A 22,613-nucleotide genomic window follows, 5' to 3' on the forward strand; every position below is an offset into this window, starting at 1 on the left:
TGCTCTTTCCCCAGTATAAATACAAACTGGATCACGAGAAGCAGAAAGGACATTATGTTGGAGTTCCAAACGCAAAAGCAGATACGAAAATGAAGTTTGCCCTTGGCATAGGCAAAGTTCAGAGTGAACTAGAATACAAGAAACACTTTGCCAAATGGAAGACACAGTGCCACCTACCAGTAGACATGCTATCTATCCTAGCAGCTAAACATGGTCAGTCTTTGGTCAGTGATGTCGATTACCGTCATTACTTGCATCAGTGGATCTGTCTTCCAGATCAGAATGACATCATACAGGCTAGGAAAGCCTACGATCTTCAGAGTGATGTAAGTTGACATGAAAACTTAGCATAACTCATTACTGTCTTGTCTCTTCTTAGTCTGCTTCAGCTCTAAGTAGTGGGAATCTTCTGCTGAATTCAGTGAATTGGCTTTGCTGTTTATTAGGAATGCAAAGTATATGCCACTGTTATATATTGCCAATTTTGAAGTGTGATAAGTTCAGATATAGTGGTCATGTTGGAATTACTGCTCTCCTTTTAACCAGTGGAAGTAAGTGCTGTTATTTATGAATCGTGCTGGATTGTACAGGGAACTGTAGCTAACAGCATGGACCCTATTTTGTTTTTCCAGGCTATTTACAAATCTGATTTAGAATGGCTACGGGGAATTGGATGGTTGCCAAATGATTCAGTTGGAATCAACCATGTCAAACATGCTGGAGATCTCTTGAATGAGGTAACAGAGTGTTTTTCAAATACTAAAATTTTCTTAAGCGTATTTGTAGTTTAAAGTATTTTTAATGGTTAAATGCATCAATATTTTTTTAAATAAAAAATACAACTGGAGTATTTCCACAGCATTCATTGTGTATGGAGAGTTTTTCTTTCCATGTAAACTTTCTTGTCTTGTCTATGTATTCAGTATTGCTGTGTTAGCTATAAAATATTCGAGTATAATCTGACTGTTCACCTTTTCTCTTGTATAGAGAAAGTACCGTACAAAAGCCGAAACTCTTCCATTTACTCCAGTGGCGGACAGAGTTGATTATATCACAGCAAAGAATAGTGGTGAAATTCTTAGTGATGTAAGTTTGCTAGCATGTTTCTGGGCTGTTAACTTGGTCTTTGTATTTACATGGTAGGATTTTCTCTTTAAAAGGGTATTGGTTTTATCTTTTAAAAAAAATGCAAAAGAATTCTAGATCAGTCTCTGGGAATCCTGTGAATGTATGACATAAAGATGCACAGGACTTCGCTAGCTCATCTCCATCACTTATGAAGGGAGAAGCTCCTCAAGCAGAATAACATCTTTCCTAGACATGTGAAAAGCCAGTGCTAGTTCTGCAGCCAGTCCCTTCCAGTCTTGGCTGATATCATTGGTGATTATTGACAATGATGCACGCATTTGGGCATGTTCTGTGCTTGGGAACATGACTCACTGTAGGTATCTATGGTTGGAAGATGCTAGAATGCTGCATTCACATAGAGATCATGCTGAGTAAAGGGATTTGCTCTTAAAAAGCTTAAAATCTGTTGCCCTGGTTCAGACACATCTTGCTTGGCTATTGGCTGTACATCCCTGTAGACCGAACAGGTAGCACAACTTTGACTTCTGAAAATTCTTCCCTGTCCATCTAGCTGCCTTGGAACAAGTTTTCTAAATTTCCTGTGAGAAAGTTTGTAATTTCTTGTCTTGTATAATTTGCTTTTTAAAAAAATACATGTTTGGATGTATATTTAATGTGTCATGTCTAATAGCCTTACAAATTCAGGGTTTTATACATTATTTCATGCATAAAATATGGGTCTTCATATTATGTTTTCCCAATTTTGTGACGGTGCTGCAAGGCAGTCATTTCTTTCTCTCTTCTAGGTCAAATACCACAAAGCATGGAATGAGGTCAAGTCAAATTATACTCTAACAGATACACCACAGCTAGATATGGCCCGAGAGGCAGCCAGAATTCTTAATCAGGTACGTGATCTCTCCTTGACAGTTTCTACTCACATTTATAACTCTTTTGAGGAATTTAGAAAACTTGCCTTATTAAGAACATCCTAAAGGAAGGATTTGTTATCCTTACACTTTAATAAAGGTTACATTTATATGGTAATAATTATCATTATAGTAGTGTTGAATTCCTCCTCACTTTTATTTTCCACAGAATTTATACAAGGAAAGTTGGGAGAAAGAAAAAGCCACTGGTTACCTCTTACCTCCTGACACTGTGCAGATCTCTCATGCCAAACGCTCAAATGATGTCCAAAGTGAGGTAATAATTTTTCTCATTAGGAAGGCAAGTGCTTGGGAGCCTGGAAATGTTAAAGGCCTTGCAAATTCAACAACAGACGTAGAAAGCTTTCCATTAGGGGTAACATCCAGTAGACTTTTCAGGACCCATGAAGTCCACTGTCTTCCAAACAATTCAGCCATATTTATTATTGTGGGTTTTACAGATAGCAGTGCTGAAAGGTCGGATTCTCCTGTCCACCTTCACTTTCTCCAGAAACAGTCCTTTCAAAATCAACTAAGGTGGACTTCTATATTTTAGAAATGTTACATAATTGAAGTGATATTATGATTATAATATATAGCTCTGATTTCACTTTTTGGTGTATTATGGAGGCTTCCTCCTTGAAAAAATGTAAGATGGTACGCGCACTACATTTTAAACTTTTGCATAATGGATGTTGAAATTATTACATGACTCTTAGTTTGAATATTCTTTTTATCCAAACAGTATGATGTAAATACCTTAAATTAGCATCCACTCTTCAGACAGTCTCAAATAATGTTACAAAAATTTGTTACAAAAGTAAGGCTAAATGCACTTATTAGCAAACATTTTCTAACAATGCTTTCCTCTTGTGTTGAAAATACTGTTTACTGAAAAATGGTAGCATATTAGTCTAGAAAATGATATATTTTGAAGTGGAAGGACTATACAAAAAGTAACATTACTGTTTGTGTCATATTTTTATCTAGTCATGTACTGAAAGGCTAAGACTGCAGTTGACAGCCCCCTATTCTTTGTGTTGACAAAACCATAGCTGTTCGTAGGTTAAAAACAGAGCAGATATAATCAGTGCTGATTTTATACATATTTCTCCCCATTCTCCATCAGCTTAAATACAAAGCTGACTACGTCAAACAAAGAGGTCACTACGTTGGAGTTGCCACTATGAGAGACGATCCAAAACTGGTGTGGTTTGAGCACGCAGGCGAGATTCAGAATGAGAGATTGTACAAATCAGACTATCACAAAACAAAGTCCAAAATTCACATCCCTCCGGATATGGTGTCAGTTGTAGCAGCAAAGGAATGTCAGAGCTTGGTCAGCGATATTGACTACCGCCACTACCTGCACCAATGGACGTGCCATCCTGACCAGAATGACTGTATTCAGGCAAGGAAGGCCTATGATCTGCAAAGTGATGTAAGTGATATTACATACATACCATGTAATTTCCACTTAGTTTGGTCTAAGAATATTGCCCATATTATGTAGGACTGAAAAATGTCATCCTGAATTAAATAATTTCTTTCCCTTTTTATTATCTTTTACGGTTTAGAATATTTATAAATCTGATTTGGAATGGCTTCGTGGCTGTGGTTGGATTCCTCTGGATTCAGTGGAACATAGGAAAGTTAAGAATGCACAGGAACTGATAAATAAGGTAAGAGAAAATATTTTAGCAGTTATGCGATTAGCTCTTCTTTCTCATGCACAGTGTTTAAGAAAATATTTCATCTCTTTGCAGAGAGCATATACGAAAGAAGCCCTTGATAACTTTTCCAATTATACCAGTGTGGTTGACACTCCCGACATTGTTTTGGCAAAGATAAACTCTGTCAATCAGAGTGATGTATGTACTTTTTTTTAAATAGAAACTGTTATATTACTAGAATTAGTAGATGACTTAATTGCTTTTACTAAACTGTACTGTGTTTAGCCTTATGTATGTGTGTGTGTATATGCATGCTTCATTAATAATAGACTTTTACTGGGGTAAATAAGTTTAGTAAGAAGTGATATAAATGAACAACACAGTATTGCTGGCCAAAATAATTTTGCATTTTCCTGTAGAAGAATATAGCATGTCCCTTATTTAGAGTTTACATAGATTTTGCTTATAGTAGTTTAAAACTGTGTCCTGTTCTTGGTGAACAGCAGTTAGTTGCATAGTGCTAGTGGAGTTCCTGGTGTTGCTACTAACCTGTATTTGCTGATCAGTACGTTTAATTTCACTAGAACACTGTGTGGATTTTGTGGTGTGACATACTGATGACATTGCCTGTGTACTATAGCGGTTGGGATGTACTACGCAACGTTACTGAAGATATGGTAACATAACAGGAAATGAATATCTGCTTCTAATGGATGGACTAGTTGGGATAATTTATTTCTCCTGTGGAATTAACATTGTGTTTGTTTTCTTTTGTAGCTAAAATACAAAGAAACATTTAACCTTGAGAAAGGCCAGTATATTGGGTCTGATGATACTCCTGCGCTGAACCATGCCAAAGATATGTCCTTACTATACAGTGATGTAAGATTTGATAAATATCTAAGCTTTAATTTGTTTGTTTTGAAAGCAACGGAATGTGGAGTGGACTTCAGAAAACTGTTCTATTTCTGTTTCTGTCATTAGTCTTCTGGGTGGCACTGGGAAAGTTATTTAATCTCTTTTTTCTGCAGTTTTTCCCATTGTGGATCATTGGGATAAGGATAATTTCTTTCCTTATTGAACTGATCTTAAAGCACTGCTGTGTGGTGTTTGGAAGTAGTAATACCAGTAGTAGTAGTAGTAGTAGAGTTTGTGTGACAAAACCGATTTATAATTCCATCCAATAATATCTTCCTAGGCTACTGATTAAGTTTACATTTATTTTTTTATAAGAGAGGAAAATTGTAGATGATTTACATCATTAAGCAGTTACTTTTGAGTAGTCTCACTAATTCTAATGGGAAATCTGTATTTTTTGAAAATGTAAGTGACTACTCATTCATATGAGTGGGCGCCTCATCATTTAGTCTCAAGGTAAATATATTTAATATTTGACAGAATATGACATATTAGAAAAGTGCCACTGGCACAGTTAATGCTCTTATAATAAACAATAGTGTTACTTGGAGATTTTTCACTTTTCAACATGTATCTATAAAAATATCAATGTCAATTCTATACTGTACTTTTAAACAAGAGTTAATATCTACATTTTGGATATTTTTATTACTCTTCTGGATGAGAAATATATGTTGAAATCCAAATATAGTAAATTTGATCAGCTCAAATTTCTGCTCAGGTACCTTCCTGAATTGGAACACTTACTCTGTTTGCCTTACTCACACTGAATAAATGTTCAAAATGAGCATTCTTCATTTTACTTTATTGGGACAATTCATGGAATAAGGAACTACTCTATAAAAGTAGTCGTATTGCATATGCATATAAATGGCAGAGTCAAGTTTCTTGGAAAGGTTAACGGATTTTTTATCAAAACCTGTATGTGTTTTGTTTGTCTAGAAACTTTATAAAAATGCTTGGGAAATTAGCAAGCCCATTGCGTATACTTTGGATGAGAAATATATTCCACTTGTTGGAGCGAAGCGTGCAAACTACATAAATAGTGAGGTTAGTATGAATTTTCCATTCTTCCTCTTTTTTCCCCTATATGTTTTTAGAATGAACTTTAAAATTTCCACATGAATATTTTGCAGCTTAAATATAAGGAAATATATGAGAAGCTGAAAGGCCATTACCTGGCTGGGAAGGAGATCGGTGATTTCCCCAGTGTCGTTCATTCACTAGCATTCCAGAAAATGAGGAGCGCGGTAAGGAGAGAATTAGTCTTGCTGTAGTATTTTCCATTTTCTTTATTTTAGTGTGACATATTTAAACGTAAATAATGCAATGCTTAATAACATCAGTAAAAGTGTTTTCAACATGTTTATGTTTCCTGAATGGTTATTTTGTACATGGGTTGAATAATTGAGCTTGAAATGATTTAGGAGATTAAGAAGGGATTTATTTAGCTATTAGACATATGAGAATAGGGAAAAAACCTTTTTTCTATTTCAGTTTAAGAATCTGAGCAGTAAGAAATACTACCTGACTTGGGATTCTTTTGCTTTACAAAAAAAAGTGTTAATTTTGAATTGAAATAGAGATTTAAGAACTGGAAAAGTAAATGCACGTTTGGTGGTTTGTTATCACCACTGCACATGTAGCATGTCATGCAGGGCATAAATTACTATAATCCCAAATATTCTGTCTTCATTCGGACAGGGAGATTTAACTAGGTTAAAAACATGTTTGTAGCATATGACTTTTTTTATCTTGAAGTCTTGTTAATTTTCTCACCAGCTGTTAAATCTGCAAGTGAAGAAGGTCATTCTTGTCCTTCTAGAACCTCATCAGAGTAAATGGTGATTAATATAGAAGTTAAGATTTCATCCTATTGAATCCCATGGGAGCTTAGCTACTAAGTCCAGAAAACATGCCTCAGATTATGCTATAACCTGTAGCCTGTTAGAGTCAAAATTATGCAGAAAACCACTATTCTCTCTTCCCACCTTTTCCCCAATCTTTCCTTTTTAGTTGGCGTACAGAAAGAGTTATGAAGACACCAAAGCAAATGTCCATATTCCAAGTGACATGATGAATCACGTGCTTGCCAAGAAGTGCCAGTATATCCTCAGTGATCTTGAATACCGAACTTATTTCCATCAGTGGAATTGTTCACCTGAAGAAAATGATGTTGTTCAAGCCAAAAAAGCCCAGGAAATTTTGAGTGATGTATGTGTTTCATTTATTTGTTTGACATTTTAGTAGCCTTTCATGTAATTTTTTCCAAGGTATTTAAATACAAAATACTTTCAAATATCTTCCATAATATTTAAATATGAAATTAATAACCATGGTCTTAGATTACTTAGTAGCATAGTAATGAAAATTACATTTTTACCATTTTCTTTGGGACATTGTAATGGTCTGGATATTTATTTTTGTCTGTAAATTGGAAAAATTTTAAGTTAACGTTTATGAAACCCTCCCAAAGGTCACTGCTATCAACACTTAATCTCTCTTTGACTGGATGAGACTGTATAGAAAGCTTACCATCTGGCACAGAAGAGATGTGGATGTAGCATGGTCCAGTCAGAATGTTGCTGCACTGCAGTGATTGTTATGTATTGTAATTGGGAATGTTATAATTTGCAAGGGGTCAGGACAGCATCCACAATCCTCCTGGATCCAGTGGGTCTGGAAAAGACTTCTCTTCGTTCATTTGGGGATGTATCAGCCCACAGAGTCTAAGCTGAGTGAATGGCACACTGAACCACGACGCTTTTTTATATTGCATAGTCAACAGCATCTCAGCTTGGGCCAACCAACCTTCCTAATAAAATCTGACAATGTGTTACTTGCCTGGCCTATTACTATGCTGTATTATTTGCTTTAGTTTCCCTCGCAAATCCTGGGGGTAACAATCATTCAGTCAAACCGTGAGATGGGCGAGTCCTCTCTGTGCTCACATTTGAACTTCCAAATAGATTGGAATCACTGAATGAGTCTGTTTCAGATTCAGTGGTAACCTTCTGCATTGCGTTTGCACAAAATGGAAGATACTGAATATAGAGAAGAAACAAATACTACTTCCTTCAAACAGAAGGCAAATTTCTTCCGAACTTAATAGTCTGTTTTCTTCCATATAGGTGGTGTATAAAGATGACCTAAATTGGCTGAAGGGACTTGGATGTTATGTCTGGGATACTCCACAAATCCTGCATGCTAAAAAATCCTATGACCTCCAGAGCCAGGTAAGCATGTTTTCCTCAAATACGTAAATATCTGTAAGATTTTTTCCTCCTATTTATGATTCACTGGGACTGACACCTGTCCTAGTCCAGAGCAGAATGAAGTAATTCCCATTACATCAGAAATATTTTGTTCGAACTATTATAATACACTCTTCCAGTTTTGTCTGTAGAAACATGATCACTTGAGTTATTGAAAGCGCAGAAAACCTAGGAGAAAGGAAGGACAGCAAGATTGTGGTTTTTAAGAGTAAGAAGATAACACAGTCTTTCTGTATGCCACCCTGTGCACAAGATACCTCAATGAGGCATTTATGTTGGGAAAATAGTGTCTCTTGCCTTGCTGATTGTACTCTTAGCCTACTAGATGCTCTATAGTGTTGTGCAATTTTCATTATTCCTTAGTTCGTACTGGCTATATATTAAGTATTTCTTACGTATGGCCTGTCACTTTTAAAGTTGGTCTTAACTGGGCTGTAACCCTGGGCCTCAGTTGTCCAGAACTGATTTTAAAGGAAGCTGGCAGGGAATTTCCTGGTCATTTTCAGCATTAATGTTTTGTTTGGTTTTGTTTTCTTTCCTTAGATAAAATATACAGCTGCAGGAAAAGAGAATTTGCAGAACTTTGGTGTTGTAACTGATACACCTCTCTACGTGACTGCAGTGCAGAGTCGTATAAATGCTAGTGATGTGAGTCTCCCCACTTTTTCTACTCAGGCTTTTTCCCATGCTCCTTCTGAGAATTCAAACAAGTTAACTAAATACGTCTTTCATCTTACAGGTGAAATACAAGCAAGATTACCACAAAACTAAGGACAAGTATACAACTGTGACTGAAACAGTGGATTCTGAAAGAGTTCAAAATTTGAAACATCTCTTTAGCAATGTGAGTGTTTCTATACTTTTGTTTGTTTGTTTGTTTTTTCTCTTAAGGTGGTATTAAGTAGGATTTTTGTTTTATTTTGTTTGTTCACTCTGTTTGAAGATAAGCGTCCAGATGTGGAGCTTATCAAAGCCAGTGACAGCCCTCTGCGTTGCTTGAGCATGGGGAAGAAGCTGTATTCCAGGCAGACGGCGTATTTTCTAACTGTAGTTCTAGTCTTGTCAAAATGCATGCATTAATAAATGGATTCCCTGAAGAAAATTGCACCTGAACAAAATTAAGACCTTGTACGAGAATGGGCGTGAATAGTTAGAAGCATTTTTGTCCCCCTCTATGTGCACTGTCAAGATTAAACTAGTATACAGCCTCTTGATATTAAGTAATAGTTACAGCGTATAAATAAAAACAGAAGGGCTTTTGATTTCCATTGGTCATTGGTTATTACTCAGGAGGAGAATTTTTCCACTCACAGAGACTTTCTGTTTCCCCATAGAATCTCTACAAGAAAGCCTGGGAAAAAGTGAAAGCTACTGGCTATATGATGCCCTCTGATGCTGTATCCCTAGCACGTGCAAAAGAACTGAAGCATAATGCTAGTATTGTAAGTGAATAAAGTAGGGGTTTTTTTTAATCATATCATCAATTCTAGCAACAAAGTCCTTCATACCTTGCATATACTATAGGTATAAAAAGGCGGGGTGTTAAATTAGCATCTGTTTTTAATTTAGATATAATATGTATCTGTAGTTAATCATTTTTCTGTGATAATCATTTGGATAACAGATAGTCCTTTCCTGCTTCTTTTCATGGAAAAAAGGTCACATTTTATAGCAATAGAAAGTGTTTCTTGAAAATGTCTGGTTAGGTTTTTTTAAAGTCTAAATTGCATAAGCATCCAGGTCAGAAAAACACCAAATGTCTTTAAATGATGCTTTACTGAGTATAGAAGAACATAATCTTGTGTTCTAATGAACTGAGGCTTATGAGAGATCACTCTCTTCATGGATATCTTTAAATGAAAGAGCTGGAACAATAAATAAATAGCTTATACAACTGTTTATATTTAAAGTCTTCTAGTCAGCTGTTGTTATTTTTACAACATGATAGTTATGATGTGCTTTCTTTGCCATTTAAAATAAAATAGAAAACAAGATCCTGCTTTAAAGGCTTTCTCTGCTTGTTGGATTCAACTAAATATTTTGCTTACTGTTGAATTTTGTTCCAAAAATACAGTTGACTCATTGGAGTCAGTTATTAGTTGCCTTTCTTTGCATCTGCTTAGGTGAAATACCGAGAAGAATATGACAAGTTTAAAGCACTGTACACTCTACCCAGAGGTGTTGAGGATGATCCCAATACAGCAAGGTGCCTTAGAGTTGGAAAGCTTAATATTGATGTAAGTGTTGTTTTCTGATACGTGTTTTCCTGATAAAACCATACATACCTCAGAAGAGGCTACTCAAAGAATACGCATGCATTCATTCAGATATCACATTTCTACATGAATTTGGCAGTGTTCAACGTTTGCTAAATTCTATAATACACCTACAAATGTCTTTTCAAGCTTGTGACTCAACTGCTAAATTGCCTGCACGGCTAAACCTTTAGTGTAATATGTTTATGTATAAAATGGAACGCTACATAGTCTACCTCCTTTTAACATGTGAGTACAATAAAAATTTAACATATCATATTTTATCACCCTTGTTAAGGTTCTGCAAGTTATTTTTAGAGCAGGCAAGATGTAAATATTAGCTATAGCCAAAGTGATTCCTCTCCCGCTAACATTCCATGAAAATATCAATAATTTTGCTTCAAATTTATCAACAGTTAATGCTTCGGTCTGTTTGTCAGCATTATTAATGTACTGCTTTAACTCTGCAGCGTCTGTACAAGGAAGTCTATGAAAAGAATAAAGCCAAAGTCCACATTATTCCAGACATGGTAGACATAATTTCTGCTAAGGATGCGCAGAAGAAAATCAGTGAAATTGATTACCGCACTCATCTCCACGAATGGATGTGTCTACCAGATCTTCAAATCAATGCCCATGTTCGAAAAGTAACTGATCAACTCAGTGATGTAAGTTCACAAATCATGTGTTTGTGGCTCACTTTTTAAAAAGATTCTTGCATTTATGCTCTGTTAGAGGAAATGATTTAGCAAAAACTTGGTTGGAGTGCTCTGAAGTTGCCACTTGAATCTGTTGTATTATGCACTGCTGAACAGCATCTGCATCATATTTTCATGACACTTGGCAATGAGTGCGTAGTTAAGATGTGGTTTAGTGTGCATAAATTCAGTGTTATCAGTGTAGGCATTGGGTCCTAACATTACTGTTCTACCAGTTCAGCCATCCCTGTCTGTGAATTGTCCTTTATTATTCGGTTGCATAAGGTGTGGAAACTTTGGAAGTTTGAGGAAATCCTGGTGGTGCGAAGCTTCTACGCATTTGCCTTGCATAGGCCAGCCCAGGAGTAGGCCAGCGATCTGCCTATCACTAAACCATTGCCCAGTAGGATATGCGAGTAGTTCTTTTAAATATCATTGGGGTTTTTTATTTATTGGTCACACTGAAGCAATGAAGAAAAATTATTTAAATTCCAAAAGGAATTGTTTTGGTTTTCTCAAACCAAAAAAAAAGTCAAAATACTGGAAACCTTCCTTGCCATCGTTTGACAGTTGTGCTTCAGACTGATTTAGCAATATGGGATTAGATCCTAGTGTGGAAGTCTTACAGATTGCTTCTTTGCTCTGATACCTTAGGTGGTATACAAGGATGATCTTAACTGGCTGAAAGGCATTGGCTGCTTTGTTTGGGACACTCCTGAAATTCTCCATGCCAAACATGCCTACGATCTTCGCAGTGATGTGAGTGGATGCACTGGTTTTGCTTCTTAGTTTTTTTCACTCCATTGTATTAAAAGGATGGAGTAGCTTTATTCTACTCCAGATACAATCTGGAAAATGTTATATGTCCTTCTCTACTGAAGTATTCATTAAATAACCATATATCGTTATTTAAACTTTGCGGCTCTAGAACTAGATATTGTCAGGTTACATCCCATTCAGGAAAGCATTAAGCATATGTTTAAATACTTGTCTTCTCAGAAAAGAGCTTAAAACAGTAATTCTTCATTCAGAACCTGTGAAGTAAAGCAGAAATGATGGAGAATTCATATTTTAAAAAAAGTATTTTGATCTTGATTTTATGATTTGTTTTTCTCCTCTCAAGATCTTATGACACACCCTTAGTTTGGGATTAAGCTATTAAAATGGGAGAATAACCATTCTGGTTTTTGAGAATGTATGTCCCTTCATAAGTTCTGCATCAGAAGCATGTGGATATTTATCATAATGTACATATGCCTATTCTATGAACGAGTATTGACATTTCCTAATATTTGTTGATAAAACTTATCACCTGTTCTTATCTAGTAAGGTGCCACGTTCATTTATTCAGCCATAAATTCAATACACTTTCTGTTTAAATGCTGATTCACTAATAGAATAGTTCAGTAATAAAATAAATAGTAAATACAGCAAATATAATAATATAATAAAGTCAATTAACAATGACTAGCCTTACTAATTAGAGCTCTTGAATTTCTTTCTGCAGATTAAGTACAAATCTAAGGCAGAAAAAATGAAGAATGACTACACTGTGGTCATGGACACTCCTGTCTATGTCCAGAATGTCCTCAGTGGCTTGAATTTAAGTGAAGTAAGTGTTGTATCACCTTTCACCCCTGATACTATATATGCCATTACCTCACAAGTTCTAGAAATGCGACTTTTAATATTTTTGTAATCCTTTCATTTTAATCATTTAATCATTGCTGATTTTCTACAACTCATTGCCTATGCATTTATTAAGCATATATGAGAACACAATGACTGAAATCATCAATTGCCTGAATCCAGAAAACTTTCATCCAGTGTTCTAGGAGAAATTCCCGTATATATGCAAACAATACATACTGTGAGTGAGCATCACAATTATGACTCTCCTCTAATTACTTTTTCTTTTTCTCAGGCTGTCTATCGTGGTGCATATATGCACAATGTTAAAGGCAAAGTGATTCCTACTGATAAAACAGTAGATTTGGAGAGGGCATATCATGCAAACAAAATACAGAGTGAAGTAAGTATAAAACTTCTGGGTCCACAGAGTTTCTGTTTTTAAAGCAAATTCTTTAAAAGTTAATGTCTGTCTTTAGCTTTTCAGGTAAAGAAGCTAGATTTCACTGCTCTAAAATGAAAGTGGGAAAATGTCCTCATTTAAACTACAAGTATGCATTATAATGCAGACATGGGCGAAATCTTTTGCCAGTTGCGATTAAGAGATTTCCTATGCAGCTAATGAATAGTAATGAATATTACACACAGTTGCACAAACTCTCTCTCTCTTCTTTTGCAGAATCTGTATCGCTGGGCTGGTGTGAAAGCTCTGCCTACTGGATACAGCCTTCCCACAGATACCCCCAGCTTTCAGCATGCTAAAAATGTCCAGTACATTGGCAGTGATGTAAGTAATGTACCAAGTCCTTCTCAGCAAGGGAATATTTGATGCCCATCCTGTATGAGCACACAATGGTTTGAGACGGTTATTTCTCAGCTACGAGATTGCTTGTCAGAGAGCAACAAGAGTTGGTAGTTCCATGTGGGTGCCTGAGCCAGGAACTGAGGGTGACCATGAAACAAGCAGTGACCTCATCACCCAGGGTGAAGTCCCACTGCACCTGAATGGGGTGGGCAGAGCAGGGTGCTGATAACAGGTTGCGTCAACAGTCCCAGACAAGGTGAGGAACCGGGGCCAAGGTCTGTCCAGGGGGATGCAGTCAGGAGCTGCGGGAAACGGAGCAGAGATTGGAGACAAGCCACCTACCACACAGGTCCAAGGTGAATCCAGGAGACAGGGCTAGAGACGAGTTACTGATAACACAGGACGATGTCCAGCCAGGAACTGGGGACAGAGGCAGGGCTGAAGACAGATGCGCTTACAGCATAGCTCAGGCGAGGCCTGACATCCCAGGTGCGGCTGGTCAGGGCAATTAAACCTCAGTGCACTGAAGCCCCAACATTGATAATGTTTGTCTTAACAAAATTTAAATGTTACCAAACCCCGTTAACTATCTCAAGCAATTACTATCAAAATATAATATATTTCCTCAGGCAGATGTGAATACCTTATTAGATGCAAGAGAAATGTAAAACATTATTAATCTCGGGCCACATGATAGAGGTAAAAATAATAATGATGTGTAGTGTATTTAACTCTGATATAGTGTATTTAACTCTGATATAGCTACATGTCACTTGTTTATCTCAAAATCTTGGTCTTTATACTGCATAAATTACTGTCAGGACTGCAGTGTAAGTAGAATCAATCAAATTTAGTTTCTGTATGTTTTTGTTCCTTTTTCCACTTTATAGCTGAAATATAAAGAAGCCTATGAACACATGAAAGCTAAAGGCTATACTCTGGGACCTAAAGATGTTGGGTTTGAAAATGTGAAGAAAGTGAATCAAGTCATTAATGAGGTACAGTAAATATATGTATTTGCTTTCAATTGTATTTGTAGTGCCCAAAATATGAATGATGAGAGTACGGTGACTAGGAAGGTTGTAGGATCCCTGTTCTTTGAGGCTTTTAAGAGCAGTTTAGACAAATATCCATGAAGAATGGGAAGGGATCATTGATCCAGGCTTGGAGTTGGGCTGTATGGCTTTTTAAGGTTCTTGATAACTCTAACTTTCTGTAATCCTGTATAACCATTACCATAATATAAAATCAATTGCAGCCTAATTTTATTAACTGATCTGCTGCTATTTGGTTAAAGTTGCATAGAAATTATTGTGTCTGTTGACATTGGGTCTCGATAGTTTTAGGTTTTATACATATGTACTCACTTCTTTGACCATTGGCTTTAATAGGATGAAAATTAAACATACATATTTACATGTTTATAGGATTAGAGTCTCAGGTTCTCCATGTAGTAGAGATGCTGCTATCAAAAACAGTTGTGGAAAATCTTTGCCTGGTTAGAAAATAGTATGTTTGCTCCCTTTCCTCTGGTAGTTATGCAATACCTAGCAAAAAACCTGCCCTTAAAAGTGAAGTACTTACACTCTGCCAAACTGCTTGCCATTTTAAGTTTTTAACATGTAGAATGCTGTCTCCTTTGATACAGAGGTTGTATCGGGCAACATACCACAAGTACAAGGACAAGATTCATACCACTCCAGACACACCACAAATCCGTCAAGTCAGAGCAACACAGGAAGCTGTCAGTGATGTATGTGACTTTCTAACATAACAAACAGAAGAGATTTAGAATATTCAGCATGATCAAACACGTGAAATGCTGGTTTTTCTTTGTCTTTCAGCTGATCTACAAGTCGGATTTCTTTAACATGCAGGGACACTTGATTTCCTTGCCATACACTCCTCAGGTGTTGCACTGCCGCTACGTTGGGGATATCACAAGCGATGTAAGGAACTTCTGTTAAGCTACCTGGTATTTGAATACAACAGGTCTAATACTTCTACACTGAAAGTGGAATTTGGCTTCTATTATTTGCATTCTGTTCTGTAATAGATAAACGCTTTGTCACTGTGTTTTGGGACTGATTAATGAAATTATCCCAGAAGTTAATTGTTGATTCTTCTTTTTCTAATTGCCTCATAGAATAAATACAAAGAGGATCTGAAGTGGTTGAAGGGCTTGGGTTGCTTCCTGTATGATACTCCTGATATGGTCCGTGCTCGTCACCTGCGTAAGCTTTGGGTAAGATTTTTCTTCTGACAACCATGTGTAACAACATTTGATTTATTTACATGCATGCTATGTACTTCCAGGAAGTTAAGTACATGAAAATGAGTAAAGACTTATGACAGAATTTCTTGCCATGCAGCTAGTTAGCTGTTTTGAAGCACTGTTAGGTTACGGTGTAAAATTTTCTTTACTACCAAGAATAATAAAAGCTTCCTAAGTAACACTGCTTTTCTTTTTCCAGTCTAATTATATATACACTGATACCGCAAAGAAGATGTGGGCTAAATACAATGTAGTGTTGGATACTCCTGGGTACAGAACAGTGCAGGAACTGAAAACCCATTTGAGTGAAGTAAGTTCTATATTATTTTTGCACATCTTTGTTAGCTATAATTAAGCTCAGACGCTCTCACTGTTTTTTCTGAAATACATGAGATGTTAAAAAGCAAAGCTGTGATTGTTCAGCTGCTAAATGAACATATGTAACAGAAGAAATAATTCATGGACCTGTCTTTTTCCAGCTGGTTTACAGAGCTGCAGGCAAGGAGCTGAAGACAAAATACACTTCCATCCTTGATACACCTGACTTCCTGAGAGCCAAGCAAGGACAAAAAATACAGAGCCAGGTGAAAAAATTGTACTGATAAAAAACCAGTCAGGGGACCCTCTTAATATACTCTTAAAGTACAGCAAAATCTTCCCAGGCCATTTCAAAGCAATGTAGAATTCCTAGAGAGGACGTTTAAAATGACTGTTGCTCATTTTTAAGTGGCTATGAATTTTTGTGTTGACCATGTCTCTCTAATGGACACGTTCAGCTTTGTCCATCTGAAATAGAGCATTGAACCCCGGTACAGTTCTGTTCAAATTCTCTGAAACTCTGGCTTCATCAGAAGGATAAATATTTTTATCCATTTACCTTTATTCATCATAATTTCTTTATTCATATAGTAGTTCATTATCTGAGTTACTAGCTACAAATTTTGTGGAATTTTTAAATTTGCAGAACAAAATGAAGATACTCACCAGAGAAAAACAGACCTTATGGGTGCTTTTATCTAAAGCTAGCTCTGAATCTAGGGCAGAGAGGTCATTAATGTCCCATGCATTTGACTTCTTGGTTTGTGAGCATGTTACTGGCAGTTACAGAATATCAAGAGTACTGACATAGATGAAATGATATAGTATGGAAGAGAAAAGGGCACATTATTTTTTCCTGGGGTAAATTGTGTGGTTATGGCTACATTGTGAATTTACAGACATTTTTCAGAGAGAGAAAATAAAACTTACTTGAAATGTATATTTTTTGATTCTTTTCTTCTTGCTGCAGTACTTGTACGTGGAACTTGCCACAAAAGAGAGACCCCATCATCATGCTGGTGGTCAGACTCCAGCCTTTACACATGCTAGGAATGTAAAGGACATGGTCAGTGAGGTAAGAATTTTTGTTTGTTTGTTTGTTTGGTACCACTATGCTGAACTGTTTAGAAGTTTTATTTCTAATTTTAGTGATAGTTTCAAGGCTCAAATGTGTTTACCCTTCATTTAGTTTTCTGTGTCATGCTTAAGTTCCACATTTCCTTTATAAATTGTGGTAAAAGAGTACACTTTTAAAATATCTTTTAGTATTTTATAAGATACCTGTTTCTAAGTGCTTGTTTGCAGAATCTGAGGTACACTGGCTGCAAGACCAGGAAGACCTAGAAAGAGCTGAACAGCTGAGCTTGTTGCCCAAAGTTTTGACAGAAGCGCTTTGCAAGAATGACTTTATGCACTCAGTGTAGCACCCCGGGCATTAACATAATATCAGATTGGCAAATGCTTCTAAGATTAAAGACATAACTTTTCCCTTTTGCTGTCTCTCTCAGAAAAAGTACAAAATCCAGTATGAGAAGATGAAGGACAAATACACGCCTGTCCCTGACACACCAGTCTTGATCAGAGCCAAGAGAGCATACCTGAATGCCAGTGATGTATGTAGTCCATGAACACTTTCACTGCTGCTTTTTCTTGGTTTCTTTATGAAAAGGACAGAAAAAGGATCAATGGGGAACAAGTATGCAAAGCATAGAATATCTCAGTATGGGTCATAACCTAGGTCACCCCATTTGCATGTACATTTCCATTTGATATTACGGAGATTATTTTAGTTGATGTCACTGTAATGCTTTTTTTTCATTTGTTATAATTCATTTTAATTTTCCATTGCACTGAAGCGTGGTCTTACAACAAAGGAAAAATAGATTTAAAGTAATGTGCTTACATGTGAAGTCTCCAAATAGTGCAGACTGGAGTGAAATGATTGATGCTGGAGCCAGGATAGAATACCTTTTATCAGATATTTTCATCTCAGTTTTGTGTTAGAAGTAAACTTGCATGTCACTGAGAATGTGTTCATTTTTTAATTTAGAAGTAGATTAGAGAGAAAAATTATCTGAGCCGCTGCACATAAGGTTATTAAGGTGAAATTGATTTTTCCTTCAAGCGTGGAATAGTGGTTTGTGATTTAAGGCAATGGCTAAGAGTACTCTACTCATTCATGAGATCTTTGCTATATATTTCAGATTGCACGTTGTATCCTGAAAGGATATGTGCTGGTCTGGTGTTTTGTTCTAGTGATTAGTCTTACTGCTCTCTTAAGAATGATTTTTTTAAACACTGCAAAGGAGCATCCCAGTTCTTTTGCACATCTGAACTTCTCCTCTGAGAAAGTCTTCCTCCAAAGACTGAAATGATCTTCCTGCTTTCTTCTAGATCAGGACATGGAAGAAGGGATAAGTAGTTTTTTTATGCCAAAAGTGGCACTTCCGCTGTTCTAGAGAGTAGTCCTGTGATACATGGATGTTTTTTCCTCAGTCTTCCGTATGAAAGTGAATAGGATGAAATGTTGCTTTAGACGTACCGGCTCCTTTTCTCTCTAATTTTCACCATAAGACTCAGTCAAATTGCAATTGATTGTAGGCAGCTGCAGCTTTTTAAAATTCCTCAGGGCTTATGTTAGGGTGTTGGACAGCAACATATCCCTGGATGTCATTCCTAAGAGGTAGGAAATTTAACTAAAACAATTCCTGACAGATAGATATAATATATTCTTTTATATGTTATTTTTCTTACCAGTTGCGCTACAAAGAAACCTTTGAGAATACTAAGGGCAAATACCACACAGTGAAAGATGCTTTGAATATTGTCTATCACCGAAAGGTCACCGATGATATTAGCAGTGTATGTATACAACATTTTCATTCCTAGTTAGTGTTTGTCATCTAATAACCTAGAATATGCCATTTTTGCTATCGTTCTACTTATGTGTGTCAAATAATTAGAAAAATATGATCAGCACTATTAATTTTAACTTCTTTCCTTCTCTGGAATATTATACACTTGATTGCCTTTGAGGTTACAAGGGTGAATGCAAGTTCATCTCATTTCCACTGTTTTAGTTCTGATGTTTCAGAAAAAGGAAGGTCTTGCAACTGCATGATCTAGAGTGTTCTGTTCTCAAAGTGGTTTACTTCATTCTCCAATTTTTGTTGTAGGTGAAATATAAGGAAAATTATATGAGCCAGTTAGGAATCTGGAGATCGATCCCAGACCGTCCGGAGCATTCCCATCATCGTGCAGTCACGGATGCTGTTAGTGATGTGAGTTCAAATAGTTCCCGGATGTAAGAAGTTGAAAGTTATAAGTAGGTTTCCAAAATGAAAACCAAGTCTTATTTCTTGAGAAAGGAAAGGCAGCTGAAATTTTTAGTGATTTACACTTTCACCTGGCAGATCTGTGAAATGACAGAGCAAATCAGATGGCTAAGATTGCAGCCCATCTCCTTTTGAAATTAACAGAACAGTCTTAATTCATTTCAGTTGCATTTGCTTAGATTTGTTTGTTAACCCTAAAACAACCTTTAATTGTACATATCTGTACATGTACAACAACCCCTTAATTGTACAAGAATCAACGTTTTGTGATTCACACAGGAACTCCAATAGCTAATGATAGATTAGGTATGTGAATAATCTGAGTCCATCAGAAAAGTATGAGTAAATGTAACTTATTTTTTAATGGAGTAATAATGGACGTAGCTCTGCTACACCTTGTGTTGAGGTGCCATTTCAGCATTGATCAGCTACCACTTGGTGCCGCTTAAAACCGAATCCTTTTACTTCTTTTTCTAAAGATTAAGTACAAGGAAGACTTATCATGGCTCAGAGGCATTGGCTGTTATGCATGGGATACTCCAAGTTTTGCTCTGGCAGAAAAGAATAAGGTGCTCTACAGTGGGGTAAGTAAAACAGTCTGAATTTTTGCTAAATGTTTTTTTGATGTTTGCTTATATTGTAGATAAATTTTTCACAGGAGAATCCAATTCTGACCTAGACATTAATATGAATAATTCATGGTAGGGCTTAATATATAACATCTAAAATTTCAGTTCTTACTATAAAAGAAAACAGAGGCAAAGTGATCTTTTACTTATCCCCTCTGTTCCTTGCAAAGCTATCAGCTCCATAGTAATTTTTCTAAGTCTAAGCTTTTAAATTATGAACATCTGAAATTTCCATTGCTTTCTTGATATGATAGTTCCATCCTGCAAACTACTACATTTACAACTATTTTTTGTTTGTAGGTATGTTAAACACACATATGCAATAATTATAGCATGGTTTTGCTGCAGATTCTTTCTGAAATCGTGTGTGTTCTTTGCCTTACCCTTCTTTGGATTAACATTGGAATGGTTTTTTGTGGGTTTTTTTTTTTTCCTGCAGTGTAAGTACAAGGAGATATTTGAGAAGACTAAGTCTCTTTTTAACTATGTAGCTGACTCTCCAATTAACAAGCATTTTAAACATGCAACTCAGTTGATGGATGCGGTAAGTGTTAAAGATTTCTGTAGCATCTCATACTGAAGCAGTAAGTGTGTGTATGTTAATACCGAGTTGAAGGTTGATCTTCCTTATGAAATTGTAAATAAATCAATATATATTCAGGCTTAAAGATGTCTTAAGGTCAGACTAAAATAATGAAAGACAAGCTTGTTCTTACTGTCTGTCTATTAGGACAGGGCAGGTTTACAGTACCTAAAAAGTGAAATCCTGACCCCTGTTCCATTACTTTGCCATTGCAAAGAAACTTCTCCTTTGCTGACTGGTAAACAAATGCTAACTTAAATAATGCTGCTGGCTTAGTAACACTGATTGTTGATTGTCATGTGAAAAAGGTATAGAGAAAATCGCAATCGCTTTCCTGAAACATTGAAAAAAAACTTCATGAGTGTTAGGAAGATAGTATCATGTCTGAAGTTACCATAGCTCTGTTTCATTTCAGATATTTTGCCTTGAATTCTTCCACTCTGCTACTTACTTTTTCTCCTGTAATGCTAAAGAAACAATAAACACAACATAGTAGCAAAGGGGGGGTTAATGAATGCCCCTGGGTTTAAGATTAAAATCACCAATGGAGTTTCTAGGAGTAGGGCTGTACACGCACAGGGCGAAGCCCCTTGAAAAGCACTGTGTTCTAGGTGAATTCTCATCAGCTTGGAGTTGGCATACCACACCAGACTGATGCTTTTCGTTAAAGCAGTATATATTTAGACTCTTACATCTTGGTGTTTTATCCTTTTTCACCAGACATTATGTTAAATTGTTTACCTGTCAGTAAATGTATTACGGTATTATCTGTTCTAGGTAAGAAAAACTGTTTAGTATTCAGTCTTCTCATTGTTTGGTAGAGCAAATAAGGAAAAATTTAATATGAGACACATACATGAGTAAAATTTTAGCAACAGGGGCTCCATACATTGAAATGAACTTGCCTAAAGGTCTTCTGTTATGTAAGTGATGTATTTTGTGATGAGGGATTATAGTATTTGCTTACAAAATGTCTGATGATAATATAACATTGTATTTTCACCCTTGCATCTCATTTTGTTCTCTTTGTACTCAAGAATCTAGTTCCATACAGGGCTGCTTCTGCAGTTATTTTTCATGAAGAAAGTAAGTCATAAAATGGCTTGTTGAAGATTGGCAGGGATGGAATATAGGCATCCTTAAATCGTAGATTAAGCCTTCCAGTGGGAATTTAGAAATGTGTATACTATTTGGAAATATTTTCTCTCTGTTTGTTTTTTTTAATGTATTTTTCTCTTTTGGATGTGAACTTGAATCCCAACCTTTAAATAGTCCATGTAAAGAGGTTTCAATGGTTAGAACTGTGATCTCTTTGTGTCTTCACTCTCTTTTAATTTGTTACACTGTATTATGCTATTCTGAGCAGAAATTATATAAAGCTGCCTATGAGAAGCTCAAAGATAGGTACAGCGTTATTGTGGATGATCCTAGGAACCTCCTGGCCAAGTGGGGGACTACACTGAGCAGTCAGGTACTGTAGGAGCACTAGCCGGTGCTGCCAGAAAGTGCCTGGTTCACTCACAGCTACTCTGTCTGCGTGAAATGTCTAGAGCTAGCAGTGGCACAGGTTTCACCTGTGATGTTGTGATGTTTTAGTTCAGTTCATCAGACAGTCTTTGTTTTGCCGCCCAAAAAGAATTATTACTTTTTGAGTGAGCTAATCTCTACTGTATGTACTTCCATCAGAAAGATAACGTCTCCTGAAGTCATTGGAGAGGTTTTAAAAAAATGCATGTTGTATCATGCATTTATTTTTTATTACCTCTCTTTTAATGACCTTTACAAACATTATCTTCTTACTCATTACTCAAGCAACAGTGACATATTTGGCTTTTGAGTGCCCTCACCTTAATCTATAATTTACTCTTATATCCCAAAAAATATTTTTGCAATTTTCTTAATGGGATAGTATGCAAATCTTTTACTGTATACTCTTGACATTCTTAATTATATAGATGTAAGTTGTATGCACATCTGAATGAATACATACAGTACCTTGCCTAAATCTCTCCACTTTCCAAGTGTCTGGGATCTAGAGCTGTGTTGTTGTTTATGGTGTTCACAAGTCTCTTTTGTGCTTCGTTGCTATTTGCATGAACAGAAAAAATATAAATCCTTTGCCAAGATGCTCCTGCAGCATGGATGTAATGAAATTCTGAGGCCAGATATGCTGACAGCACTCTACAACACATACTTATGGAGCCAGGTAATATGAAGAACTGC

At 36.3% G+C, this 22,613-nt stretch overlaps 1 protein-coding gene across 1 annotated transcript in view; it reads left to right on the forward strand.

The window, feature by feature from the left end:
* The window catches only part of NEB (nebulin), a 125,448-nt gene that overhangs the window by 66,968 nt on the left and 35,867 nt on the right, over positions 1-22,613 (forward strand). The window contains exons 78-112 of the mRNA XM_075711405.1: positions 15-326; positions 633-737; positions 988-1,086; positions 1,875-1,976; positions 2,167-2,274; positions 3,127-3,438; positions 3,575-3,679; positions 3,764-3,868; positions 4,448-4,552; positions 5,531-5,638; positions 5,725-5,838; positions 6,605-6,802; positions 7,720-7,824; positions 8,407-8,511; positions 8,603-8,707; positions 9,198-9,305; positions 9,987-10,100; positions 10,589-10,786; positions 11,471-11,575; positions 12,324-12,428; positions 12,741-12,848; positions 13,125-13,232; positions 14,141-14,248; positions 14,899-15,003; positions 15,095-15,199; positions 15,397-15,495; positions 15,725-15,835; positions 16,005-16,109; positions 16,814-16,918; positions 17,352-17,456; positions 18,601-18,705; positions 19,020-19,124; positions 19,658-19,762; positions 20,247-20,351; positions 21,757-21,861. Coding sequence (XP_075567520.1) covers positions 15-326; positions 633-737; positions 988-1,086; positions 1,875-1,976; positions 2,167-2,274; positions 3,127-3,438; positions 3,575-3,679; positions 3,764-3,868; positions 4,448-4,552; positions 5,531-5,638; positions 5,725-5,838; positions 6,605-6,802; positions 7,720-7,824; positions 8,407-8,511; positions 8,603-8,707; positions 9,198-9,305; positions 9,987-10,100; positions 10,589-10,786; positions 11,471-11,575; positions 12,324-12,428; positions 12,741-12,848; positions 13,125-13,232; positions 14,141-14,248; positions 14,899-15,003; positions 15,095-15,199; positions 15,397-15,495; positions 15,725-15,835; positions 16,005-16,109; positions 16,814-16,918; positions 17,352-17,456; positions 18,601-18,705; positions 19,020-19,124; positions 19,658-19,762; positions 20,247-20,351; positions 21,757-21,861 — 4,302 coding nt within the window. The remainder of the gene's footprint in view (positions 1-14; positions 327-632; positions 738-987; positions 1,087-1,874; positions 1,977-2,166; positions 2,275-3,126; positions 3,439-3,574; positions 3,680-3,763; positions 3,869-4,447; positions 4,553-5,530; positions 5,639-5,724; positions 5,839-6,604; positions 6,803-7,719; positions 7,825-8,406; positions 8,512-8,602; positions 8,708-9,197; positions 9,306-9,986; positions 10,101-10,588; positions 10,787-11,470; positions 11,576-12,323; positions 12,429-12,740; positions 12,849-13,124; positions 13,233-14,140; positions 14,249-14,898; positions 15,004-15,094; positions 15,200-15,396; positions 15,496-15,724; positions 15,836-16,004; positions 16,110-16,813; positions 16,919-17,351; positions 17,457-18,600; positions 18,706-19,019; positions 19,125-19,657; positions 19,763-20,246; positions 20,352-21,756; positions 21,862-22,613) is intronic.

The sequence above is a fragment of the Pelecanus crispus genome, chromosome 5, assembly GCF_030463565.1.
Source record: "Pelecanus crispus isolate bPelCri1 chromosome 5, bPelCri1.pri, whole genome shotgun sequence".
Lineage (NCBI taxonomy): Eukaryota > Metazoa > Chordata > Aves > Pelecaniformes > Pelecanidae > Pelecanus > Pelecanus crispus.